This window comes from Balaenoptera physalus, assembly GCF_965194825.1.
Source record: "Balaenoptera physalus genome assembly, chromosome: 2".
NCBI classification, from domain to species: domain Eukaryota; kingdom Metazoa; phylum Chordata; class Mammalia; order Artiodactyla; family Balaenopteridae; genus Balaenoptera; species Balaenoptera physalus.
Window position 1 is genome coordinate 142,160,956 of NC_138883.1, and position 27,553 is coordinate 142,188,508.

At 53.9% G+C, this 27,553-nt stretch overlaps 2 protein-coding genes across 3 annotated transcripts; one reads left to right on the forward strand and one right to left on the reverse strand.

Moving 5' to 3' along the window:
- Positions 1–2,170: 2,170 nt before the first annotated feature.
- Positions 2,171–6,371, reverse strand: MESP1 (mesoderm posterior bHLH transcription factor 1). The gene is made up of 2 exons (XM_082449939.1): positions 2,858–6,371; positions 2,171–2,532 (listed from the first exon to the last, which is right to left on the reverse strand). The coding sequence occupies exons 1-2, from the start codon at positions 3,578–3,580 to the stop codon at positions 2,458–2,460; spliced, it is 798 nt and encodes a 265-aa protein (XP_082306065.1). The 5' UTR covers positions 3,581–6,371; the 3' UTR covers positions 2,171–2,457.
- Positions 6,372–20,946: 14,575 nt separating this feature from the next.
- Positions 20,947–25,956, forward strand: MESP2 (mesoderm posterior bHLH transcription factor 2; the record flags this gene model as incomplete). 2 transcript variants are annotated; one of them, XM_082448812.1, is made up of 2 exons in its annotated part: positions 20,947–21,843; positions 22,615–25,956. In XM_082448812.1, 2 exons carry the CDS (start codon positions 20,947–20,949, stop codon positions 22,882–22,884), a joined length of 1,167 nt encoding a protein of 388 aa, XP_082304938.1. In that variant the 3' UTR covers positions 22,885–25,956. The 2 variants fall into 2 exon arrangements, with proteins under 2 accessions (XP_082304938.1, XP_082304939.1); XM_082448813.1 differs by having other exon boundaries at positions 20,947–21,777.
- Between the last annotated feature and the right edge of the window lie 1,597 nt (positions 25,957–27,553).

The window sequence follows — 27,553 nt, forward strand, 5'->3', positions numbered from 1 at the left end:
ACCATCGGGGAAGCACACAGGCAGGCCCTAGAGTCACACCCGCGTCCCAGTCCCAGCGCTGCCCCTGAATATCCGCACGGGCGTGTTAGTCAGCCTCTTCCTTACCTAACTGCCCATCCTCAAGATGGCCCTGCTAACTGGGGTTAGCTCACAGGTCAGCAGAGAACTGAGAGCGAGCACTCGCCCAGGGCTCACCTTACCTGAACGCTGCTTACGGTCCTCCTCCCGGTGGGTGTGAGTGCGGCCAGCCCAGGAAGCGGGTGGGGGCGTGGGAGTGGTGGGAGGCGCCCCCTTCCCATCTCCAGACCTCTCTTATTAACAGGGACGTGCTAATGAAAATTCACACCCAGGTGCTAATAAACAGTGGGCCGCTCCTGGGCTCGGAGAGCGAGGGGAGGCTCTCCGCAGGGGAGGAGGCTGGCCGATGAGCCCCACTTATCTGTGAAAAGACTTGCTAATAACTTTAATTCCCCGTCCTAAACCACGGGGCCTTTGCCATGTAAATAGATTTTCTAAACTGGGCTGGGTCCTGGAAAAGACTTCCCGTTCTGCTCCTTAGGGCTCTGGGAGGGGAGAGCGCGTTGGGGGTGGAGGTGCGGGAAAGGGGGCGGATCAGCGAAGCTGTGAGGTCCCGCCCCCCTGCAGGGCCTCTGCTTTTGCATCGCACTCTCTGCAGCCAAACGCTGGCCAGGGTGCGCCTGGGCTTCTGAATTATACACAGTGAGCCCCCCACCCCACTCTGAATCACTGCCCCTCCTGGCCTGGGCCAGAGCACTGGAAATGATCTCCAAAGTGGTTTCAAAACAAACCTATCAATATCAATGGATAAATAAACTGTGGTATATCCATACAATGGAATATCATTGAGCAATAAAAAGAAACAAAGTACCGATACATGAGAAAATATGATGCCAAGTGAAAGAAGCAAGATGCAAAAGGCCTCATGTTATATGATTCCATTCATACTAAATGTCCAGAACAGGCAAATCTATAGAGATAGAAAGCAGATGAGCTGGCTGGGGTGGGGAGTGGGGGAACGGAATAATGGGGAGTCACTGTTAATGGTTACAGGGTCTCTTTTGGGGGGTGATGAAAATGACTCAAAATTAGACAGTGGTGATGGTTACATAACTGTATGAATATACTAAAACCATTGAATTATGTACTTTAAAAGAGTGAATTTTATGGTACATAAATTATACCTCAATAAAGCTCTTATAAAAAATGCCAAGGCCAGTATTTCAAAGATGCTTGAGCGGGGCAGAGGGGAAGAACTGAGTATCCATAGAAGGGTGAGGAACGCTCGGACAGAGAGGCTACACCCCTTACCCCACCTCACCACCCCCCCAGGCTTGACTGCTCACCAGACCCCCTGACTGAGGCCAGGCTCCTTCTGGGCTCAAGGCTCCCCCTTCCCCACACAGCACTTCCCTAATCTGAATCCAAGCCTGGTTCCAGGTCAGCTCTGTGGATTTGGATGCAACCAGTGGACCTCTCATCTCACCCTAGCCAGGCCTCTAGGAGGTCACAGTTACTTAAACTTGGGGCTGACCACTGATATTATTTCATGTCTCTAAACCACATGGGAGAGAAACCAGAGTGAAGGGAGATGGGAAAATCCCAGGGTCCAGGCCTAACGCTCCAGCACAAGGGGAATAAGGACTTGGGACACATGCAATGAGCCCTTGGAGCTGGTGTCCCCTCAGACCCCAGAATGAATGGAGCTGGCAAAACCCTACCAGAGCTGACAGCCCGGATTCTGAAGTCATACCTAGGCTTGAGTGCTGATCCTTGGCTTATCCTTCTGCAAAATGATTACTTAGGTATAAAATGTGTAAAGGACTTGGTGCACAGTAAGTACGCACTAGTGGAAATGCATTTTCTACAGAGATACTTGGTTTTATTCAGCTCCCCACCAGGTTCAAAGAAAAGATGGACAGACTCCCCTCGCTGCCACTTTCTCCAATGAATCTCCCCCCCCCCCCACCCCCTCAGGCTAACCCATCTGGAACAGGAGGTGCTAAGCCAGGGCTGGGGAAAAGGAGGAAGGGGTCTGAGCCTGTGTGCTTTGGGGGCTGAAGACTGCAAGAAACCCTCCCAACTCTCCTACGTCCTTTGGAGGAGGGGAAGGGAGCTTTGTGCCCCTGTAGAGAAAGAAGAGCTTGGCAAGTGACACCAGCACAAAATTTATTCACAAATAAATAAACACGTACTAGGCAGAGCCTCCTGCCTGCCTCAAAGTGTCTACCCTCTGGGTCCCTCCATCACGGGAGGGGTTGGGGAAGTCCGTCCTGGGTGGGGACAGGCTCTCCCTTTCAGCAATGCCCATGCCAGTATCGCCGGTGCCCTCTTCCTGGAAAGGGAGTCTGGACTGGGACCTCTTTGAAGGCGCAGAGGCCAAAAAGGCGTCGGTGTTCACAGAACGGGGTGCCAGATGTCCGCCGTCACTTCAACTACTCAGGCCGGCGGCCACTCCAGGGGCGAGAGGGGCATCCAGGTCTCCAGCAGGGCCAGTACGTCGCCGGGAAAGAGCTTGAGGAGAGAGGGAACAGCGAGGCCCTCAGCGTTGGACACCGAGCGTGGGTGTCCGCCTCGCAAGCTCCACTTTTAGGGCGCCTCTGGCGGGGAGCGGGACCCCGCCCCCTGCGTGTACTCTCCCTCCCCTCGCCGCTCGAGCGCCCCGGGCACACCAACTCTGTTGCTCCGGAGGGCGAGCAGGCGAGGCCGGGCCGTCAGTGGGGGAGCCGCACGGGGGCTGGTCCCCGCAGTGCGCGCGGGGGGGCGTGAGACAGTAGGTAGCGCCATCCACTACTGCGCCGCGCCCGGAGGGAGCTCCGCGCGGGAAGGAGGTACTAACCGGAGATGAGGGGCCTGGCTCCATCGCCGGCCCTTCCGGGCACGCCGCCTCGTCGTAAAGCACCGGCGGATCGCGCGGCTCGGGCGCCGCTAAGGCTCCGGGGTAGGCGGGCGGGGACCCCCAGGACACCACGGCGCTGGCGGCTGAGCCCAGGTCTGGGCCGCACGCCTGCGCCTGAGTCTGCATCTGCGTCTGCGTCTGCGCCTGCGCGGCGCCGCCGTCGGGGCACAGCGGGCAGCCTCGAGGGAGTGCCGCGTCGCTGTGGCGCCGGCGCCGGCGCTGCAGGCTCTCCTCGCTGAGGCCTAGCACGGCCGACAGGTGGCCGATGTAGCGGATGGCCAGGCGCAGTGTCTCGATCTTGGTCAGGCTCTGGCCGGCGGGCGCCACGGACGGCGGCAGAAAGCGGCGCAGCTCGTGCAGGGCGCGGGCGAGCGTGCGCATGCGCAGCTTTTCGCGCTCGCTGGCGCTCTGCCGCTGCCCGCTGCCTAGGCGGCTGCCGCGGGCGCCGCGCCTCCCCGCAGTCGGGGCGCGGAGGGCGGCGCTGGTGACGGGCTTCCCGGGGCTAGACACGGGGCTGCCGGCCGGGGCACTGCCCCAGGAGTCCGGGGACGAGGCGGGCGAGCAGCCACAGTCCCTGTTGGAGGCGGGCGGCGGCCGAGCTGGGCCCCAGCCCGCGGAGAGGATCCAGGACTCAGAGAGCGGCGGGCACAGGGACTGGGCCATGGCAGCGGCGGCGCGTCTGGGGGCCGGCGGCCAGCGACCGCTTTATCCTGAGCCCGAGGTGTGAAGTGGCCCCTTCCAGGCCGCATCAGCACTTCAAAGCGGGCTCGGGGCCTGGTGGGGGCGGGGCTTGACCCTTTGAACCAACGGGGGGCAAAGGTGCCTGCCCGTTGACTGCGCCAGGTTGGCCCCTTCTGGGTCCTCGCATGGGCACCTGACCCAGACACTCGGGCCTCCTGCCTGCGCCAGTGCGGGCACTGTCCAGGGTGTTGGGCCAGCTCAGTAGGTTAAAGGAAGCAAGGTCGGGGAACTGGAGGTTCAGTACTTAGGTTTGGGTCTGCCTTCACCTGTTGGGGACCTTATGCAAATTCTTAAGTTTTCTTGAATCTTCGTTTCCAGTTTGAATGATGGGAGCCTCAGGGCATAGTGCAGCCAGGTCTGTGGACTCGTATAGTGAGTGACCAGGAGTGGGGCCCTGATTCCTGCCAGAGGCCAGAGTAATCCGTTCCTCCTCTGAGGCAGGTTGGTCCTGGGTGCACCCTTCCCTGGTGGTGGTGAGTGGGAGGGACAAGGCTATCCTAGGTAAATCCAACAAGCTGGCTGAATCTGGGCAGGTTGCTGGACCGTCTGAGTGGAGGGAGAGGAAGCCTGCTGCCCTCCAGGCCACCTTCAGCCTGGCAGGATCAAGGGCTCGGCCTGTTGCCACAGCTGCCACCACTGGCCTCTAGCTGGTATTCTGCCACTTTGGGGCAGGTATAATGGGCCTTGCCAATGAAATATGAGTGCAAATGACACAGAAAAAAAGCATTTAACAAAATTCAGGGGAATTCCCTTGTGGTCCAGCGGTTAGGACTGGGCTCTCTCACTGCTGGGTTCAATCCCTGGTCAGGGAAATAAGATCCCACAAACCACAGCAGAGCCAAAAAAAAAAAAAAAATCAGCACCCCTTCATGATAAAAATTCTCAGCAAACTCAGACTAAAGGAGAACTTTCTCAGTCTGATGAAAAGCATCTATAAAGAAGCTACAGCTAACAGCATACTAAATAGTGAAAGACTGAACGATTTTCCCCTAATACTGAAAACAAGGTGAGGATGTCTGCTCCTACCCCATGCCTCTTCAACGTTGCCGGGGGGTGGAGGGGGCATCTAGCTTGTGCAATAAGGAAAGAAATAAAAGGCGTACAGATTGGAAAGGAAGAAATAAAAGTCTCTCTATTTATGGACAACATGATTGTCCACATGGGAAGTCTCAGAGAATCTAATACATTGCCTGCCTGACCCCTCAGGTTTGAGTTTGCACATTGTCAAAATAGCCACTTACATGCATGGTTGTCTGCTCTCCAGCTAGACTGTGAAGTACCTGGTGTCTGGTATCATGTCTTCAAAAGAAGTGGTAAAAAAAAAATTTTTTTAAAAGAAGAAGAAGAAGCGGTATCTAGGGTCTCTTTCAGTGCCGGCGGTCTACTGTTTTGCATCCCCCATGGCTTCCAGTTCTGTGAGATTGATGGGTGAGCTGGTTTGTAGCAAAGTCAAGTGGCTTGGTACCTTCTTCCTGGGCATCTCTGCTCACCACCTCCCCCCTCCCCTTGTCTCTTTTTTCTTCTACTGCCTTTGGCCTTTTCTAACACCCTCTATACCCTCTACCCTGCAGTCTGTCCCAGCAGCCCCAGATTCTTATGCCCATGGTCACATCCAGGACAGGCAATGCCAACTCACTGTTGGGGAGAAGGGGAGGAGCCCACTCCATGGGCACATGCCATAGGACCCATCTACTCCCTATGAGAGCCTGGCCTAGGCCTGCAGCTGTCACCAGGGTCTGCCCCTTCTGGACCCTGGCCAATGGATGCCTTCCTGGGGTTCCAGATCCAAGCCAAGAACCTGGCATTAGAGCCCAGTGATGGCCCCTTTGATCCACTGGACCAGAGCTAACAAATGGTGAGAACTGGTTGTGCACCCAAGCAGGGGGAGATGCAGCCTAAAAGCTGGACAGGCAGGAGGGGTGGGATCTCAGAGGGCTCTGGGCATTCTGTTGCCAACCTCTGAATGTCAAAAAATTCCTCCAATTCCCACATGATTCTGATTTCCACTTTGCAGCTAATAATTGAGAAAACTCAGAATGACCAAAAACTCCTAGACAATCAGCCACCCTTTTGTTGTATTGTTATATATTTGAAAATATAATACATGCATGTGATTAAAAGTTGAACAAGTACAGAGGGTGTAACAAATCTCTTTACTATTCTCCGTGTGAGGCCTCCAATTCCCGGTCCAGAGGAAACCACCATTACTGGTTTGTGGGCAGCAATGCTCTGAAATGAAGTTTTATTAAGTACAAAATCAACTAGACATTCTTTAAACAAGAGGCCATATGTGTGGGAGGCAGACTGTTTATCCTGAAAACACAGCTCTGGCCCCTGAGGATTCTCAGATCTGGGACCGAACAGTTAACATTCATTGCTCACTTACATGGGAGCCACTGAGAGATCTGGAGCAGGAGAGAGACACCGTGAGAGAGGGTTAAAAAGACCCAGGGGTGTCTGTGGAGGCAAAGAACTCACAAAAATGGCATGAGAGGCAGGGCAGATGGGAGGGTTCCACCCCCAACCCCAGTCCTTCAGTCTTCAGCCCTAAGGCTGACAAATTGGATGTGCCACGTGGGACTCCCTCCCTTTCCTGTTGCCTCTGAGTCTTGGGGCCCAGAGTGTGCAAGGGCTGTGGTCAGTGGGCCTGATGAAGCCAAGTGGGGGCAAAGGGGGGACCCCCAACCTAGATCCTGGGCTCTACCCCCTCCCGTCAGCCAGCCTTCCTCTTCCCTCGCCCCCATGCCTCTCTCACCTTTGATCTCCTTATCGCCAGCCTCTCCGGTGGCTTCATTAGGGAGCTGCCCCAGTTAATGAGTTCTCCGGGCGGCACGGCCCACACGTCCTCCCGCTGGGGTGAGGACTTCACACCTCTGGGGCCTGTGTTTTGACAAGTGCCGGAGCCAGTGGCTCCTGCTCCCCTGGCCCGAGCCTGCCGTCGCCTGCCAACGTGTAAGGCTGGGAAATGAGGCCTTGGGGCAGCCCCACCGAGCGGAGGTGAGAGTTCAGTCGGGGTCCTCGGCCAGGGTGGGGGCAGGCAGGACAGGGCAGCACCCTCTCAGGCTGGGGCCCCCGTCTCAGCCGTCCTGCTAGGAACCAGCCGGCTTCCTCAGGCCAAGCCTGGGTCCTGGGCGCTCTCCCCCTCCCACCTCCCAGCCTCAGCGCCCTCATTTTCCCGGCCAGCCCCTCTGACATAGGAGTGCTAATCAAAGGTGCAATGTCAGTACTGCCCTTGCAGCCCCTAATCCCCATCCCCTCGGGAGCCAGAGGCCCCAGGAGAAGGAAGCAGCTCTCTGCTACCGCCAGCCTGTTTAGCATCAGCAGGCGCATCTCCTGGGAAGCTCCTAATTTGGGTGTTTCCTACTGCCAGGGATTTTCCCGCCACACCTCGGCACCAGGCTGAGAGGCAAGCCCTTTCAGGGGAGCGATTGTTATTCAAGAAGTCCCCACCTTTAGACAGCCTAGGACACCCCTCTTGGGTGTGGCCAGTGTGGCTTAGAATAGAACCCCTGCCCTGCCATGTACCACTTGTGTCACTTGGGTAACTCACTCTCCATCTCTGGGCCCCAGCCTCTGCTTCTGTGCCATGAGTAATACCTACTGTGCTGATATGATGTGGGTGTCATTGCCTCGCTTTGTAGTTAAAGACATGGAGGAGCAGAGAGGTGGTCCTATGTCACATGGCTAGTAGGGGTAGAGCTGGGATCCATTTGGCTCTGTCTGGGACCAAAGCCAGTGTTCTGTCCCACCACCAGCTCCCCTGTCTCCTCTGGAGGACTTGATTGGCTCCTTTCCTCCTGGAGGGCCGCCTGGAGAGTGTGGGTGCCGAGGTGGGGACGACGGCCCATAGTCCTCAAGCCCCCTTGAAACCTCACTACAAGTCACTGGGACCTGTTGAGGTGTAAAAAGAAAAACGTTTCCAGACCCACCCTGGAGCTGCTTGAACCAGAATCCCTGGAGGAGATTCTGGGTATGAAAAGTAAAATCTCCCAAGAATTATGAAGCTTGGCCACTTTTGAGAAGCAATGCCCTGTAGTGAGCACCCCCCAATCCAGAGAGTGGAAAAGGCACGGGGAGTGCCCAGGCCCCCACCACGGAGCCTAAGCCCCACTGGATCGTGGATAGATGAGGCCCTGCTTGTGCTGGAGAGGGGGCAGCAGCCACCTGGAGCCCAGAGCAGTCAGAGGGCCCAGCAGGAAGGCTCCCAACTTCTCCTCCACCTCCCTCCTTCCCCATCAGCCTCCCAGCTAAGGCCCCGGAAGCTCCCAGGAAGCCCCTTCCAACTGAGATCAGCCCCTCTCCTCACACCTTTAGCTCCCGGAGCCACCGAGTTGGCAAGCCATATGGAATAGATTATTCTGGACCCATGATAATCTGATTATCTTGGTCATGGATCAGCTGGATGCGCAGCCAGTGGAAGTCACAGGAGGCAGAGGGGTGACGAGGAGGGAGGGGGTGGGAGGAAAGGAGAGAGATTTGTCAGATTCCGGGAAAGGCTCAAGAGGAAGTGCCAGAATCTCCCCTGTTCTGGGAGCTGGGCTGAGAATGCAGGGTAAGTAGATTGTGCCTTTCTCCTTAGGGGTGTCACATTTATGCTCCTTCACTTCGTCTGGGTAAGTGGAGGAGGGTCTAAGCCTTATAGTGAAACATGGGGAAACTGAGGCATAAAGGGGTTAAGTAGTTGAACCAGCCCAGAGCAAAGGTGTAGACAGGTGAATGTAGGGAAACTTGTCACACGGCTCCTCAGTTTCTATGTCTGTAAAATGGAGCAGGGACTCCCAACTGCCTGCTGAGCTGTCCTGGGAGACTGCATGCCTTGATTGCAAGGCACCGTCTCAGGCCAGAGGGCTGCCCCTGGGTGTCCAGTGTCCTTGCGATCCCAGCCACAGACAGCAGAGGGCACTACCCAACCACCTAGGATCTTGGGATCTGAGCTGGGCAGACCTCCTGCCAACCGGTCAGAGGCCTTTTTTTTTCTGGGGCCAGGGCCAGTGCGGGTTGGGGGTGGTGGGCACTGGGAACTAAGCAGGTGTGGCAGAGATGCTGGGGCTGGCTTAAGAAATAGGTGAAGCCGGCTTAGTGCCAGTGTGATGGGCCGTGTGACCCCAGACAGGCCACTTGCCCTCTCTGGACCCCAATTTGTTCATCTGTCCACTGGGAAAAACATACACCTGTATGCAGAAAGGCAGAGCAAGGTGGAGCCCAGAGGAATGAGGAGAGGGGGACGGGCTCAGGAGGGCAGGGGCCAAACAGGGCTCAGGTCTCCCTACCTTCCCTACACACCTCTGGAAGCAGAGGTTGAAAACAATCAGACCACAAGTTGACCGAAACTCTAGGCTCGCCAGCTCCCCAGTGGGGATTTGCAGGCCCAGCTCAGCTGCCAACTTGGGGCGCATCCAACACCAGCACCTGCTGAAAGCACAGAATGGAGCTCCCAACAGGCAGGACGCACAGGTTTCAGGCTCCTTCTAACCCCACCCCTGCCCTGGCTGACTGCACAGCAGAACAGTGAGGTGCCAGGACAATGATGAGGCTCCTGCCAAGTCACTGGGTGGCTCAGGCTCTCAGCCAGCTCCAGGTTGTCCTTCCCAAGGTCAGGGGAAGGAGCGCACCTCTGCCTCCCCTCCCCCGAGGTATCTGTCTTCAGACCCAATAAGATGCAGAGTGGGTCTAGGACTGAGCTGGAATGCCTAGGCAGGACTTGGGAGAGTGAACAGCCTCTGGGCATAGGATCCTTTGCCAGAGGCTGGGGGACAGTGACATCCCTGGACAGAGTGGAGAACAAGTTGGGGGCAAGGATAACGCTTAAGATGACCAGATAATAAATCAAACAGAAGAAGGGTCTTAGATGGTCAGTACTGATTATGTGCCGAAGACTAAGGATAGGATGAACTCAGTCCTTGGTTCTAGAGGTTTCCCCACCAAGAGAAATCCAAGATCCAGCCCTTGGATAAGCCGAGGAAGTTTCCTTCACCCTGGGAGATTACGCACCACCCCAGGCCCTGGGAGTTCAAGGTCAGCGCCCGGCACAGGTGGCCAGGCTGGCTGAGGCCCCTGGGAGTGCCGACATGTGCCGCTGGCTGCTCACAACCAGGTTGGCCTCAACAACCCGCCCCCAGGGCTCCCCAAGGCTGGCCTGAAGCTTCAGAACAGCCTCAGCATGCCCTTTGCCCAGCGGGTTCCCTGATGGGGAATTCATCCTGATAAGAAAAAATTAAAGGTGCAAGTGAAGACGTACTGTTGAGTGACAGAACCAAACTGCAGAAAAATCCCTTCAGTATGACTCGATTGATATAAGGAAAAGCAAAAGAAAACAAAAATCTAAAAACCAACCCCTACACCGAAAGGCATCAAATGATACCATGCATTTTGTAAGGCTCTATGGTATGTATGTGCGTAAATGCATACTCACCAAGTCTGTGATAATGTACCAGGACTTATTTGGTGTGGGGTGGAAGAAGGGCAGGTTCTGAGGGGTGATAAAGGGAGACTTTGATCATATCTGTAATGTCTAAAAATTTTACAAGGAGTTTGCATTCATACATGACATGTGCAATTTAAAAATAACTTTGAAGGGGCTTCCCTGGTGGTGCAGTGGTTGGGAATCCGCCTGCCAATGCAGGGGACATGGGTTCGAGCCCTGATCTGGAAGGATCCCACATGCCGCGGAGCAACTAAGCCCGTGCGCCACAGCTACTGAGCCTGAGCTCTAGAGCTCACGAGACACAGCTACTGAGCCCGCGTGCCACAACTATTAAAGCCCATGCACCTAGAGCCCATGCTCCACAGCAGGAGAGGCCATAGCAGTGAGAGGCCCGCGCACTGTAACAGGAGTGGCCCCTGCTCCAACCGGAGAAAAGCCCAGCACAGCAGCAAAGACCCAATCCAGCCAAAAATAAGATAAATAAAATAAATAAATGTAAAAAAATAATAATAACTTTAAAAATATAGGTATAAGGATACACCTATGTGGAAAACTTTAAGGCATCTCAGTATATGCTAGAGAATTTGTTACCTAAACTGTTACTGCCACACCATGGAGTACTAGGCATGCCTTAAAAAATCTCATTGCAGAAATAAATACAGCTACTGATATGGAAAAGTTATTCATACATTAGTGAGAAAAGGTCACAAAACAACATGCTCTTTATATATCCAAAGAATTGAAAGCAGGGGCTAGAACAAATATTTGTCCGCCAACATTCATAGCAACATTATTCATAATAGCTAAAAAGTGGAAACAACCCAAATGTCTATCAACTGATGAATGGATAAACAAAATGTGGTATAAATGTACAATAGAATATTATTCAACCATAAGAAGGAATGAAGTTTGGGCACATTCTACACTGTGAATGAACCTTGATGACATGAAATAAGCCAGACACCAAAGGACAAATACTGTATGATTAGGCTTATATGAGAGGTACCTAAAATAGGCAAATTCATAGAGACAGGAAGCAGGTGAGAAGCTACCAGGGGCTGGGGGCTGGGGGCAAAGGGGAGTTTTTGCTTAATGGGTACAGAGTTTCTACTTGAGATGATGAAAAAGTTTTGGAAATAGAAGTGGTGATGGTTGCACAACATTGCAAATGTAATTAATGCCACTGAATTGCACATTTAACAATGGTTAAGATGGCAAATTTTATGTTATATATATTTTACCACAATTTAAAGGAATTTTAAATGTAAAATATAAAAAATATTGGACTGTACACTTCAAACAGGTGAATTATGGTATGTGAAGTATATCTCAATAAAGCTGTTATAAAAAAGAGAATATATATTACCAGAAGCTTCAGAAAGTGGGAAGAAGAACTCAACATGCTCCCTCAATGACTCTGTCTCCATACTCTGTACTTGTAGGGATGCTCAGAAAAGGTTAGGATGCAGAGATATGGACCAACGTGTTAACCTGGTTCTCTCTGGGTGGATGGAAGTGGGGGCTTTAAAATTCCCATCTTTTTGATTGTCTGTATTTTCTCACTTCTTTGTAATGATTATGCATTGCTTTTATAAATTAAAAAAGAAAGAAAAGGAAGGAAGGGAGGGAGGAAGGAAAAGACTTTGCAGCCCCCCTTCCCTCCCTTGTTTGCATTCCAGTAGTAGAGCTGGTGGACCCAAGCTCCCTTATAGCTTTTGGAGATCAGGCTGGGGAGTCTGGGTCTTCCCTCACAGAGCCTGCAGGAGTGAGCACCACTCATTCTCCTCCTTTGTCCCTCCCTAGAGCTGCAGGACCACAGATGGTCACTCCTCTCCAGCAGGGCAGGCAGGCAATACTCATGTAGTCCCACATGCTGAACACCTGATGCTGCATCTAATCCTCCTGGCAAGGACACCCATTTCATAGATGAGGAGACTGAGGCTCAGATGGGGACTGAGCCCAGGCACGGATGGCCCTAGGCCTGAGCCACCTCTACTGCGTCTTGTCGCCCAAGGAGATGGACCAGGCAGCCCTGGGGCCTCTGCAGGCCCTTCCACACCAGCCTCCTTGGTGGAGGAAGAACGTCGAGTCCACCTCCATGTCCCCGGCCTGCTGGGCAGCTCTCCGGATGCCTGTGGCCCCAGCCACTAGTGGCCACGTCCTTCCCACTTTTTCCCACGTTCCCTCCTATCGGATCCTCTGCCCACTCCCAGCGCCCCTGCCCGTGCTCCAATCTAGTCAGCCCTTGCCATGATGTGACTGCAGTCTCCTGACTGGTTTCCTGCCTCCAGCTCTTTACCTCCCAGCCCCTCTCCCTCCTCAGAATTTCTGTGGGTCTCACTGTCTCCCTAAGAGTCCAAACTCCTCATTCAGCAGGACTTTCCAACCCCATCTGGCTCCCACTTGCTTGTCCATACCCCTCCCCCCCTCCCCACCTCCAACCCAGGGCTCCAGACCGCTTGGCATCACCCAAATTAGCCCTGGGCTTCCCTGCTTCCAGACTTGGGCTCACACCTTTCCCCTCGGCCAGGAATGCCCCACCTCCACTCGGAGAAAGTCCACAATTTCAGGTCCCTCCCTTCCTCCTCGGACCCGCACTGATCACCTGGCCAGGTGGCTCCGCTCTGTCGCCCATGGGCTCCCCGCACACCAGGGCCCCACAGACTCTGAGCCAATTTGTCTTTCTCCTCCTCCAACTCTCAGCTCCCAGAGGGCAGCAGAGACTCCTCCCTCCCTGGAGCCTCAGCCCCCTGGTTCGGAACAGTGTTTCCCAATAATGGGGTACATGGCCTTTGTGGGTTTGAATTCTGGTTCTGGGGGACCTAAAGCAAAGGAAGTGGCCTCTCTGGGCCCGGTTTCCCGAGCTCAGCAAGCGGGGAAGAGCAGGCTGTCAGGCCTGGGGTTTGAGCACTGAACAGGCTGCTGCAGGCACCGCGCTGGGTGCCATGCGGTGTGGAAATGCTCGGAGACCAGTAGTCTGAGGCCCGGTCAGGGTGAATTCAGCTCCAGGGGCTGCTCTGCGACCTTGCCTGGTGGCTGTCAGCCTCTGGTGACACTGATGGTGCCTGCCTGGCAGGGCCTGGTCATTGGGCTTCCCTGGCTGTGCCCAGAGTCACGCACCAGCCCCTGGGGCCAGGGGAGGGGAGTATCCCGGCAGGCTGACTCAGGGTTCCCGGAGCGAGGGGCCCATGCAGGCCCCCCTGCACCCCGCTCCCTGTTCCAGGGACACAGGGTCTGCCTTTTCCTTGGGCCTCCCAGGATGGGGACCTGCAGCCTCCCACCCCCACCCCAGAAGGGCTTTCCAGGGTTTCTGAGGGGACCTGCTGCCGGTCTGTTTTGGAGGCCCCTGTACACCCTCGTTCCCAAGTCGACACCTTCGGCTCTGGGGGGGGCGGCCTTGTGTCAACAGGCAGACGGGAGGTGTGAAGGCAGCCACAGTGGCCAAGGGGGAGGCTGGGCTGGCCCTCGCCCGCTGGCTGGTAATGAGAATACCACACGGCCGCTGCATGCAGCCCCCTTCCCTCCCATGTTCCCACAGCCTGACCACCCCCAGGGCCTGGGAGGGACCCAAGGGGAAGGAAGGGAAAGAAGACCTACAGGGCAGAGGCCAGCCCTTAAGCTGGCTCCACGTCCTTGGGCCTGTTCCCGAGGGCCCTGCACCACCTGCCCAGGGAGAAAGAGCGGGTGGAGAACTTCCTGGAGCAGGGCTGGGGGTAAACAAACACAGGTGAGGCCTGCGCTAAGCCACCGAGAGCAGGCTGAACAGAGGCAGTGCCCTCCACAGCTCCTCGCAGGGCCGGGGCTCAGGAGCACATTCTGACTCCAACCTGGGCCTCTGCCCTTCCCATCTGACTGGTGGTCTGGGGCAAAGTCCTGGGAAGTCGATCAGGGGCTGATGGGACGGGGGCCCCCGTTCCTTCACTTGTATAATAGGAATACTGATGTGGACACTGCCTGCCTCGCACTGCCAAGCTGACTGGTGCCACACCAGCAAGCTGAGCCAAAGATCACGTGGCCCTGTGGTTCCGGCCCTGAGAGGAGGCCCAGCTGAGCCCGAGCTGCCGGCACAGAGAAGAACAGGGGTGGGAGTGTCATGAGCGCTGAAGCACATGTGAGGTCTTATTCTGCCCTCCCCCCGCCCAAGATGTCCTGAAGCCAAGGTCTCCTGTGGCTCCCTCGCCCTGAGACTCCCCAGGGGGCAGCTCCTGTCCTCTCCCTGATTCTTGGCCTCAGCTCTGAAAGTACCTCAGGGATCATCAGGTCCAAACGCCTCATTTTATGGTACTTGTCAGTTTTGGCAGAGACAACAGCAGCCATCCCCTCCAGCTCCTGCATGTACTCATCCGGCTCCTACTCGACCACCTCCATGTACAGGCCACTCACCCCCTCACAAGACAGCCCCTGTGATCTTAGAAAGTCCTTCAGACTCTCCCTGGAGTACCCCCTCCAGGCATCTGGAGACAACTCTCACATCCCCTATGTCTTTTCCTTTTTGGATGAAACATTCCCACGTCCTTCAGCTATTTCTCTGGTGACCCGGCTTCAAGCCCCTCACTAACCTCCCTCTCCTGAGCTAGGGTTTATCCCCTGCCCTCATAAACTGTGGCCCCCAGATTTGACCACTTACCCCGCATAGGCAATAAGAGACCACTGCCTCCTTGATTGAAGATCCCCTGTTTCTTGCAAACGTGAATGGGATCACATTTGATTTTTCATGCCCTTGGTGCCTAGAAGGCAATGACTACCATGCCCTTTCCACAGTTGCTGCTGGTTACATGACGTCTCCTAACCCTCAACTTAGAGGGAGGGTACATAGGGCTCTGTTGATTCTACCTTATTAGTAATTAGATACGATCAGTTGTCCCAGCCTGCCAGAATCTCTTTAGATCCTGGCTGTTACCCAGTTAACTTCTTGGGTTTGGATCTTACCCCCAATTAGATCAGTTCATATCTTCATTCAAGATCATAATGCTGGGGCTTCCCTGGTGGCGCAGTTGTTAAGACTCCGCCTGCCAATGCAGGGGACATGGGTTCGAGCCCTGGTCCGGGAAGATCCCACATGCCGCGGAGCAGCTAAGCCCGTGCGCCACAACTACTGAGCCTGCACTTTAGAGCCCGCGAGCCACAACTACTGAAGCCTGTGCACCTAGAGCCCGTGCTCCGCCAACAAGAGAAGCCACTGCAATGAGAAGCCTGCACACCTCAACGAAGGTAGCCCCTGCTGGCCGCAACTAGAGAAAAGCCCACGCACAGCAATGAAGACCCAACACAGCCAAAAATAAAAAAATAAAATAAATAAATTTTTAAAAATAATAAAAAATAAATAAATTAATTAAAAAGATCATAATGCTGCCCATGACGAGGCTGGGAATAGAGTTGGTGGCACATCACTAGAGACCTTCCTCTAGGTGAACATCCATCCATTCAACTGTGGTAACATTGAATCTGTTATGAATTCACTTAACTTAAGCTCACATGGCCCCATTTGTCGACAAGGATAATCTAGGAACTTTTTAAAATAACTTTTTAAAAAATAAATTTATTTATTTAATTAATGGGCTCTAGGCACATGGGCTTCAGTAGTTGTGGCACACAGGCTCAGTAGTTGTGGCTCATGGGCTCTAGAGTGCAGGCTCAGTAGTTGTGGTGCATGGGCTTAGTTACTCAGCAGCAGTTGGGATCTTCCTGGACCAGGGCTCAAACCCGTGTCCCCTGCACTGGCAGGCGGATTCTTAACCACTGCACCACCAGGGAAGCCCTGAACTTCTTTACTATGTGGACAGGAATTATGTTTGGCTGCTCATAGCACACACCCAAACTGACAATGACTTAAACAAGATGGTAATTTATTATCTCTCACATTAAAGAAATTTAGAGTTAGACTGTTCTGGGCCAGTATGGCACTTCCAGGTTGTTATCAGTGCCTCAGGCTTCCTTCTGCTCCACCATCCTTAGGTGTGACTTCTGTCCTTGAGATTGCCTGAGGGTCACAAAATGGTTGCTGAAGCACCAGCCATCACGTTTTCCAGGATGACAATATAAGGGAGTAGAGCCACAGGCGTGTACCTCTCTGCTTTAAAGAGCTTTCCTAGAAGCCCCAAACAATATTCTAATAAATCTCATTGGCCATTCCATCTGCAAGAGAGGCTGGGAAATATAGTTTTTCAGCTGGGCACATCACCACCCATGATAATACAGAGCCCTATTATTAAGGGAGAAAGAAGAATAGAGGCTGTAACAGATGCTGTGTGGGCAACCAGAAGTGTCTGCCACACTAGTGAATATTCTACTGACCATGTTTCCCTGATCTAGCTTCCACCTCCTCCTATCATGGGAAGGAGGGGGGTAAACCTGGTGTCACTATCAGGCTGAGGCCCAGAAGTTAATCACCTTATCTAACAGCACACAGCCATAAATATCCCTCCTTCTACCAGGCGAGTCAGATGAAAGAGAAGTGGAGACTGCTCAAGTGGAAGCCCCTGCGGCCTGGGCCCAGACCTAGCTTGTTCGCGTGGCACCTGGGGCTGGTTTGAGCACACAGGGAGGAATGCTTGAGGGTCCCAGGGCCAGAGACAAGCTGGAAAAGCACCTGGGCCAGGACCCAGCCCACCAGGAGAAGCTGGTTCAGATCCTCCACTTCCTAGCCTTGGTTGGGCCAGTCGGCTGCGGCTCCAGCTCCAGCTCCAGGCACCTGGAGCTCTTCCATTGCCTCTGCACTGCAGCTCTGGTGACCCCTGCCACAGGCCAGGAGCTGGAGTGCCCTGCTGAGGAGGACCCCCCATGCTGGGTCCCAGAGAAGAAGGGCTGAAGATGGAGGAGGGGGTAGGGCAGGATGCCTGAGGCCTGGTGGTAGAGTGAGGAAGGAAGGAATCATCTTGTAGGGCCAAGGCTAAAGATGTCGGCCCTCTTACCCAAAATCCAATCTAGTCCTTTACCCCCTTCATTCTGCTGCCCCTGAACTTACTATAAGCAAGACTTATAGGCTCTATTCTCAGCTCTACAACATGCATTATCTTACTTTGTCCCAACAGTTGCCCTGGAAATCAGAATCCCCACTTCATAGATGAGAAGACTGAGGTTAAGTTGCCCAAGTTCTGAAAGCTTGGAAGGGATGAAGCTGGGACTCTAAATCCAGATCTGTCTGATTCCATAGCCCAGCCTCCTAACCATTAAGCCATACTGTCTCCCTGTGCTAAGTGAGTGGGGCTGGTGACAGTGTGCCCCTGTGCTCCCGGAGCCTGGCTGAGCGGCCCAGTGAAGAGCCAGGGGCCACAGCAAACCAGCTCCAGGGCCTCACCTCCCAGAACTTAGCCTCTGCCATCCCACAGTCAGCCTGAGACCTGGGCGCCAGGGCTAGCCCAAACTAAGACAGAAGGAGGCCAGGCTATCTTAGAGAAGAAAGGATAATATGCAGAGCTCTGCTGACGGTGAATTCTCATAACTCACCAAATCCTTTCACAGGAAATCCCTCCAGGCTTGCTCTAATGAGTAGGCGGTGGGGGGAGAGGAGGAATGATTCTGGATGTTCAGAACCTTGCTGGGAATCACAACGCCATTCCACCACTCCATATCTAGCTGCCTGTGCACAAGGCAGCACTCTTTGGCAAAAACTAAAACCATGCTAAAGGTACATCAATAAGGGACTATGGTGTGAGCACTCCATGGAATATTATACTGCAGTGAAAAGGGGTGAGTTGGAACACTGAGTATCAACAGCACAGCGATCTGACACTTCAGAATGCAGATGAAGAAATATATGTGAGGGACTTCCCTGGTGGTCCAGTGGTTAAAACTCCGCGCTCCCAATGCAGGGGGCCCAGGTTTCAACCCTGGTCAGGGAACTAGATCCTGCATGCCGCAACTAAGACCCAGCACAGCCAAATAAATAAATAAATAATTTTTAAAAAGAAATACACATGAAAACTGATGAATCTTGTTTACAACTGTCAATTACATATATATAAATTTCCTGATAGTACAATACGTCAAGCTCTTTATAGTACTGTGCAGCCTTGGACAAATGATGATTTGCCATTATTTTAATCCTAAAAAGTGTAGGATTGACTGTTTCCTAAGTCTCCCTCCCCTTAGGAAAAAGGATTATTATTTTTTCAACCTTGGTTTAAACCCTTTCAGATCATGAAATATTGCATAACTAATTGATTCTTTCCTGTTTGAAATCAAGGCCATTGTTGATTGATTCCACCTTCTTTTTGTGTGATGGACAAATTAAATATGTCCCCTCCTCATTCACAGCAGCTAGAATAAACTAAAAACAGTTGCCCTGGCCAACCTTATTCAATGTCAATTATTACTTCATCATAACGTTAGAGTAGTAACTTGGGCATATTTTCTCCAATATTTAAAAAAATAAGTTCTAAGGAGAAAGTGATGTAATTTCATTATTGAAGGTTTATCTGCACCTCCTGCCATTTAATTTTTTTTCTAGTTAAAATTATCCACTATGATTTAAATGGATGAACATTTAAATCAACTAAGACCAACTATGACTCAGCTAAACACATCCTGACATGGAATGCTCTCAGATATGCTGTTGAATGAAAAAAAAGCAATTTACAGGCAAATTGCCATAATGTTACCTCATTTATACTATGTGTTTTCTAAGGATACATATGTTTATGTGAGTGCACAGGGACCAGGTCTGGAAGGACACATGACCTTTGGGGAGGGGTTATAGGGACTCCAGCTTTATCTGTCAGGTTTCCATTTCTTATAAAGAGAACGTATCAGTTATGTAATTTGTGTAACAAAGTTAATTTTTAAAAATAAATGTATTTATCTATCTACTTATTAATTTTGGCTGCATTGGGTCTTTGTTGTTGCGCGCAGGCTTTCTCTAGTTGCAGCGAGCAGGGGCTACTCTTCGTTGAGGTGCGTGGGCTTCTCATTGCAGTGGCTTCTCTTGTTGCGGAGCATGGGCTCTAGGCGCGCGGGCTTCAGTAGTTGTGGTACGTGGGCTCAGTAGTTGTGGCGCACGGGCTTAGTTGCTCCGCGGCATGTGGGATCTTCCCAGACCAGGGCTCGAACCCGTGTCCCCTGCATTGGCAGGCGGATTCTTAACCACACTGCGCCACCAAGGAAGTCCCTAAAAGTTAATTTTTTGTAACAGTCACAAAAATACTACAAGGCCATTTATTACTTCAGGCTGGTGAAGGCTAATCTATTCCTGAATCATCATGTTAACCTTTAGTTACTGATTACTGATTTTTTTTTCTTAATGTCACACTTCTGCTGAAAAGTCCATTTGGCTTCCCATTGCCTTGGCAGTAAAATACAGCTTCTCAGCCTGGCCCCAGCCAAGGTGAGCTCCTGCTCTCCACATCATGCCCCCTTGCACACCGTTCCTGAAGCACACTGGGAAGTCCCACTGCCAGGCCTTTGCTTATGCAGTTCCCACATTCAGAATGCTCTCCACCTGCTTCTCTCCCTACCCAAGTCCTACCCACTGTTCAAGGCCCAGCTGTGACCTCTCCGCCTCTGTGGCCAGAGTGTGACAGTCCCTCTGAGTTCAGCCTTTTCTCTGAAGATTACGAAAAACACTGATGCCTCCTTTAAATTGTAATTATTGCTGAGGGGTGGGAGCTTTTACTTTTAAACTTCACTGTGTCAAAGGTTATATTATAAGACTATAACAACAGTCTTGTGAGCAGATACTATAATTACTACTCCTGTTTTAAGAGCTGTAGTTCAGGCTCAGAGCTGCCCAAGGGCATACAGCTAGCTAGTGGTGGAGCTACTAATTACATAATGTTTACTTCTCTCTCTCACAAGACTGAAATCCCATGAGAGCACAGACCACAACTATCTTGTTCACTCTGGTGTGCCTGACATTTACCAGTTGCTAAATAAATATGTATTAAATGAATAATGCCTACAAGCATCTTGAAATGTAAGTACTTTCTTAATAAAATGGTAGCAGCAAACATTTAGCCCACTTGCCAGGCTCATACTAAGTGGTCCCATGGATGGTTCCACTTAGTACCAGCAACCATCCTAGGTGGTGGGTATTTTATATTGTTACTGCCACAGGGATGAGGCAACTTGAGCCTCAGAGGAGTTAAGTGAACTGCCCAAGGTCACACAGCAAATAAAGAGGGTCTGACTCAGGCCTGCCTGGGGGCCCACATGCCCCCATTTTCATCACTCACTACACTCCATGCCTCTTCTTCAGGCTGCTCTGTACTATTTCTCAGGGAAAGAAACTAACTGTGGACGTGAGATGACTTTCTCGGTGTCACTGAGCAAAGCAGCAAGTGCGGACTCTGGGAACCCAGGAACGGTCCACCTGTATGTCCCCTCCTTCCCCAACCCCTCTCCCGCCATCACTGTGAGCAAGTCCCTCGGGGTTTGTCTTGACGCCTTATCCAGCACACTTGTAGGCACTGGGTGGGAGTTACTGGGTACAGCCTCCCGGAGGGTGGTGATGAGGGAGGCGGCCACTCTTTGCGGGGGTCCTTGAGTCACTGGAGGGACAGCCTTGCCGCCCCCAGACGATGGCACTGCCCACCATTGTCAGGGTCCCGGGCACTCACCGGAGCAGTGGATGAGGCAGAGTGGGTGGGAACACAGTGAGAAGTTTAGCAGCTCCATCCAGATGCGAATTGTCCCTCCCACGCTTCCCGGGCTGCAGGGGCCTCCATTAGAGCCCCCGAGGAGTCAGAATCCACACCTCCGCAAATGGGCCCGCTTTCCCAGGGCGCCCCCTGCCCAGACCTTCCCTGGGCTCTGTGGGTTTTGACACCTCTCTGTAACGTGGCAGGGGTCCACCTCGCACCTTTGGTCCAGATAAAAGCTCAGTCCTGGAGGTGGCCGGCCCAGCCTCCCAGAGCCAGCAGCCCCGGCCATGGCCCAGTCCCCTCCTCTGCAGGGCCTCCTCGGCCACGACCACTGGATCTTCCCCCAGGGTTGGGGCTGGACCGGCCACTCGGACTCCACGTCCCCGGCCTCCTCCTCGGATTCGTCGGGCTCGTGCCCCTGCGACCGTGCCCGCGGCCCCTCGCAGCCGGCGCCCCCAGCCCCCAGCGCCTCAGAGGCCGCCTCGACGGCACCCGGACGTGCGCGGACCCGGCCGGCAGGCGGGCAGCGGCAGAGCGCCAGCGAGCGCGAGAAGCTGCGCATGCGCACGCTCGCCCGCGCCCTGCACGAGCTGCGCCGCTTTCTGCCGCCGTCCGTGGCGCCCGCCGGCCAGAGCCTGACAAAGATCGAGACACTGCGCCTGGCCATCCGCTACATCGGCCACCTGTCGGCCGTGCTGGGCCTCAGCGAGGAGAGCCTGCAGCGCCGGCGCCGGCGGCACAGCGACGCGGTGCTCCCTCGAGGCTGCCCGCTGTGCCCCGACGGCGGCCCCGCGCAGGCGCAGACGCAGACGCAAGGGTGCGGCCCTGGCTCAGCCCCTAGCTCCGCGGTGTCCTGGGGGTCCCCGCCCGTCTATCCCGGAGCCCTAGCGGCGCCCGAGCGCCTGGGGAGCAGGGTCCCCGATATGGGTCCCTGGGTGACACCCCCTTACTGCCCCGGGATGCAGTCGCCCTTGCAGCTGTCCCAAGGGAGAGCCCCTGAAGCGGCCCGTTGCACGCCGCCCCAAGCCTGTTCCGGAACGCAGACACCCCCAGAGCCCCGGAACCAGGCCACGCCCTGGACCTCGCCCCCCGCGATGGAGCTGGCTGCAGTGTACCAGGTACGCGCCCAGGCTCTCTCCGCTTCCCTCGGAGTGGTCCCCAGGCTTCGATTGGAAACGGAGGGGGTGAGTAAGCTCTAGCTTGCAGAGAATTTTATGCTTCTTAGATCCCGGGTTACCTAATCCAACCCTGGTTAGGGATGGAAAGAAGCTGAAGGGAGGATGAAGAGGACCCTAACCTCCTTGGGGAAAGAGATGGGGCCCTGGGAAGTTAAGGCCACCACCACCTCTACCTAGAAGCTTTCACAGTCATGTGGAAGAGGGGGGAATCTTCAGACTTGCTTTCAGAGTCCAGGGTGGAAGGTAGCAGGGGCCTTCAGGTAATTCAGGAAATTCCTTGCAAGTGCTCCATCAAGGTTTGAGGGGGAGGGAGGCCTGGCTGCCCCAGGGGTAGGGGCTTCCTAAGTAGATGGGCTTGGAGCAGGTGACCTTTATGCTTTCCTCAAGCTTCCATAAAAGAGCATATTAATAACCAAAATTTATTGAATGCTTACTGTGTGCCCAACACGATTCTTGGTATTTTACATGAATTAACTAACTCATCAGCCCTCCAGCAACCCTGTGAAGTAGGTTTTATTTCATCATCACCATTTAATAGACGAGAAAACTGAGACTAAAAGAGGTTATCTGAGTTCTCATAGCTAGTGAGTGGCAGAGCTGGGTTTTGAACCCTGGCAGTATATCTCCAGAGCTTGTACTCTAAACCACTTTGCTTCACTGGATCCATGGCACCAGGGCAGTTCAGCAGCTGCCAGCCACACTATGGGGAACATCCAGGTTCAGGATCTCAGGGCATGAGGCAGTGACCCACTAACCCGCTACTCTTCTCTCTCTCAGGGTATCTCTATGTCTCCGGAGTCCTGTGTGTTGCCAGAAACCCCTCCTGTCCTGCCCCGCCCAGCATGCCAGAGACTCCAGCCTGAGACCCAGTGGGGATGGTGGAGCCACAGTGCAGAGGTGCTGCCCAGCTCGGAGGACCAGGGACCAGGCCCCGCCTTCCAGCTCAGTGATGAAAGCCCTCCCCAGAGCTCAGGCGTACAGCTCAGTGGCTGCCCTGAATTTTGGCAAGAAGATTTGGAGGGGACTCACCTGGGCATCTTCTACTAATGGCCTTGGCTGCCCCCTTTCCAGCCAGGAATCAGGCCTGTAGCGTGGGGTGTCCTCCTCATCTGCTACTTCACTAGTATTCAGTCTTTGTTTTAGCCTTTTCCAAATGATGTCTTTCATGGAAGCAGTGTTTGAAACAGCTAGGGGTGGCCTCCCTGGCTGAAGTCGGGGCTGGGGCAGTCCCTCCACTCCTAGACGCCCCACAGAATGACCAGTGCTCTGCAGAGCACAACCTGAGCTGCAGTAACATGGGTTGTTTGACCACAGTGGTTGGACAGGCTGGGACTGGTGGGGGAGTGGGCTTGGCGGGGTGGGGATGGGAGTGGGAAGAAAAGTATATGCTTAGATTTTGTACTTCTTAAAAAAAAAACCAAAAGAAACCCCCAAATTTGGTTTGGTCTGTTTTTCTTCTATACACCTGGGTTTTTATTGCTTCTGGAAAAGGAAAAATGTTCCTGTCCTGCAGGGAACAAATCATGCTGCTTTTCCCCTCCTGGAATCCAGGCCCTCACTTGCCAATTTGACAGTAATTATTGCGCAGGGGCTCCACCTGGCCTGCTGTGCAGGCAACACAGGTGAGTTAACGCTCGGGCCTGTTCACTTGCCTGAAGCCCGTCACCATTGCCTTTTTGCATTCTCCTGGGTGCATTCCTGCTGACCTGTAGGGCTCTTTCACAGTTATGTGAAGTTGTTTCCAAAGGGTGCTTGTGAGTGGCTCCCATGTGCTAGGCCCAGTGTATTAGTTTACTAGGGCTGCCGTAAGACAATACCACAAATTGGGTGGCTTAAACAACAGAAGTTGATTATCTCACAGTTCTGGAGACTGGAAGTCCAAGACCAAGGGGTCAGCAGGTTTGGTTTCTTCTGAGGCCTCTCTCCTTGGCTTGCAGATGGCCGCCTTCTTGCTGTGTCCTCACATGGTTATCCCATGGTCCAGTCTCTGTGTCTGTGTCTTAATCTTCTCTTCTTATAAGGACACCAGTATATTGGATTTGGGCCCACCCACATGAAGTCATTTTACCTTAGTACCTCTTTACAGGCTCTATCTCCAAATACATTCACATTCTGAGATACTGGGGGTTAGAACTGCACCAAGAGTTTTGGGGGAACACAGTTCAGCTCACAACACCCAGTACTAGGTGCCAGAGAAAACATGCCCTGACTAATGGGGTAAATAACAGGGAAGGAAATGATTAGAGCCCAGGTCAAGATGGGGGTTTATACAAGGTACTTTGGGACCAGAGAGGATATGCCAGCCTGGTGGGAGATGGGGTTGACAGTGCTGTTGCGTTCTTGAGTTACCTGATCCATTAGTCCTGCTGCGTTGATTTATGTGGCCTTGAGCAAGACTAAGAGGCACCTCCAGGATCTTGGGGAAAGGGCGCCATGATCCATTAGCAAAGGCTGCCATGGGCTTGGGAGCCAGCAGTGGTGGTGACTTCATTCTGTTTCTGACTCGGAGAGGGGAGAGTTGCAGGATGTTGGAACCGAGTATTGAAGGATGTGTGGAGTTCGCCAGGAGGAGTAGGCAGAAGAAACAGCATGAGCCAAGTTGAAACAGGTGGTTAAAGTCCAGGACTGATGGGGAAAAGTGACAAATTGAGTTGGAAAAGGAGCTGGGAGGCGGGGTTGTGGGGAGGCCCACATGACGGCAGGGGGAGGCATCTGGCCTCTGTGTCCTGGGTGGAGGGGGCAGTGAAGGTGGGCGGTAGGGAGTGGGCTGGTCAGAGCCACTCTTGGTCTTTTGGGCTGCCTTGTAGAAGTGGAGCCTGGCAGCGGTCCGCTGTTAACGGTGCAGGGCGAGAGCAGAGGCAGGAGAAAGACCAGAGCATGAGCTGCCACATGCAGGGCCTCCCATCTGACCTACTGCCTGCTGACATGCCCTTTGACACCAGGCAAGTCACTCCATCTCTGTGCCTCAGTTTCCCCATCTCTTAAAGAGGAGCTGGATTAGGTGACCACTGCAGTGCCTTCTTCCCCCAACCTTTCAGAAGTGGGTTCTGGTTCCTACCCCAGGACCCTCTGTAGGGGCTGCATGCCACAGCGGAGTTTGAGAAAAGCTCACACAAGGTTACATGCAGCAGGGACACAGATACAGGGCACAGCTGCCCTGGTTGCACATTCATTCAGCTCCTACTCTCTGTGTAACCGTGAGCAAGTTTCAAAACCTCCCTGGGGACTTCCCTGGCAGTCCAGTGGTTAAGACTTCAAGCTTCCAATGCAGGGAGTGCAGGTTCAGTCGCTGGTTGGGGAACTAAGATCCCACATGCCACACAGCGCAGCCAAAAAATTAACAAAAAACGAACAAAACCTCCCTGACTCTCAATCTCCTCAGATGTGAAGTGGCAACAATAATAGACCCTACCTCTCAGGGTTCTTAGGCTTGGCACGTAGTAATTGCTTAATACATAATAGCTGAATAGAATCACACGACCTTAGAGATGATCCAGTCCGGTGGTTCCCTCACCTGACTGCATGTTGAGCCCTCTGGTTCCAGGGTCCCACCCTGAGAGTACGATTCAGTGCATTGGGCCGGGACCTGGGAACCTGGAGCCGAGGCCCAACCAGGTGTGGGAGCAATGGCTATTTTTTGCTCCTTCATTTTACAGCTGAGGAAACCGGCCCAGGGAGGGGAGCAACTTTCTCTAGCCCTCCAGCTAGGTTGGAACATCAAGCCCCTGACTCCCTGTCCAGTGCTCTCTCCTTCTCAAGAAGATGCAAGGACTTGGCTCTACAGTCTCATGGCACCTGCAGCCAAGGAAGAACTGAACAGCTGCCCATCTCCTTCCTTTGGCTCCCACCTATCTGGGCTCAGTCCTTGGTCCAGTCACTGATGGCCACGGCAAGGGCCAGCCAGAGCTGAGCATCTTCTGGAATTTGGCAGCCTTCTTCTCCCAGCTCCTCTGGGAGATGCAAAGGCAGAGGCAAAAGGCTGCTATCACCCCAGCTGGAGTTGCCTGGGACACTTCCTAAATGTTGCTGGCGTTGGGCAGGGAGCAGGGCCGGGGGCTCGGGCTAATCCCCTACTCCTGTCCTCACCCTCTGGGAGGGCAGGCTCAGCCCTGCCTCTCAGGAGCAGCAGCCCCTCACCCTCATGTGTGGCTCCATCCCAGACAGGCTGCTCTTGGCTGCACCTCTGTGCTAAGTGCCTGGCAGGGGCGGGAGAGGGGCTGATGCTGGTGCCCTGCCTGGGATGACTGATCCATCTACACCTTCCTGGGGACCCAATCACCATCCGTAAGGGACTGGACATTCACCGAGTACCTCACCCGGGGCTTCTCAATGACCCTGCAGTGCAGAGGATGTGCCTCCTGAGGAGTCTCCTGGAGGGTAGGGAGGTGGGAGAGGCCACCCACCCACCCCCACTGCTTCTGGCTGATCCTCAGGGCCCCCCACTGGCCGTGAGAAGTCAACCCACCTGTAGACGGAGCGCTGGATAGGGAATGAGCAGTCGGGGTTCTAGGCAGCTCCTGTTCTGCATCCGACCTTGAGCTAGGTTCTGCAAGCAGGTCTCTGGCTTTGCATGTCCTCGCTGCATCCTCGGTACCGATTTCCTCCAGCCCCACAGGCAGTCATGAACGCCTGCACTGTGAGCTGTCAGGTGATGAGTGCCTAACTACCGTAGCCCCAAATGCAGGGCCAGCTTCCACTCATGCACGGGCATTAGAGGCGGGGTCTTACCCTCCCTGCGCCTCGGTTTCCTTATCTGCAAAACTGAGATAAAGACAGTCCTTATCTCCTGGGACTGTTGAAAACCAAATGAGATAATGCACATAAACACTTAGCCCAGTGCCAGGCACGGAGACTAGGGTCCCTGCTGACTCTCCTACCTGGAGGCCAGCTCTCCCCCAGGGACCCTAGATGGTGGTGCTGGTCCTTCCCCCAGCGGGGACCACCTTAGGGGGCCGCCTGCCCTCTGGTCCCCCAAAGGTCAAGTGCCAGGCGCCAGCAGCTGGGCCCTGGCGACAGGAAGGGCTGGTCCGGAGAGGCTGGGCTGGGGGGAGCCTCCTGGTTGGTGGAGGGACCCATACCCAAGGCTGGTCCCACCCCTTGGCCCGCCCCAGCCTTTGGTGTGCGGAAGGTAGTGGAGCATGGAGGAGCCTTCCTGGCCCCAGGCCTGCTGGCACACTTCTCACAAGGAGGAAGAGGCTGGGAGGAAAAAGGATGGATGGGGCCTTGAGCAGGAGACAGGGCTAAGGATGATAGTAACACCCTGCTCTCCTTAAGTGTCAGACTGTGTGCTAAGTACGTGAATCTCCTTAGATCCACACACCAACCCTATGATAGATCGTCTTTATCGTGCAGATGAGGAAACCAAAGCCCAGGGGTCAAGAAACAGGCTGGACTTCAAGACTCCAGCTGGAGCAGCTCACAGGTGGGGTCAACTGGAGGTGACCCCTGAGGAGCCTGGGCTATCTGTTACCTCCCTCTTTCCCTCCCACCAGCCTTGGGTGCTCAGCTGGGCCTCCTTTGCCAAGAAATTTCCACCAAGGCTGATGTGGGCCATGAAGCCCTGCGGGTCCCAGACCTTCTCCTCAGAGTTGGCCCTGATCACTGGCTGCCCCAGGTGATCTGGAGAGCACCTGCCATTTTCTGTATGCTACTCTTGAAAACAACAACTTTACAAACTGATATGCCACCCAGGGATCCTGGAGAGGTGGCAGGACAT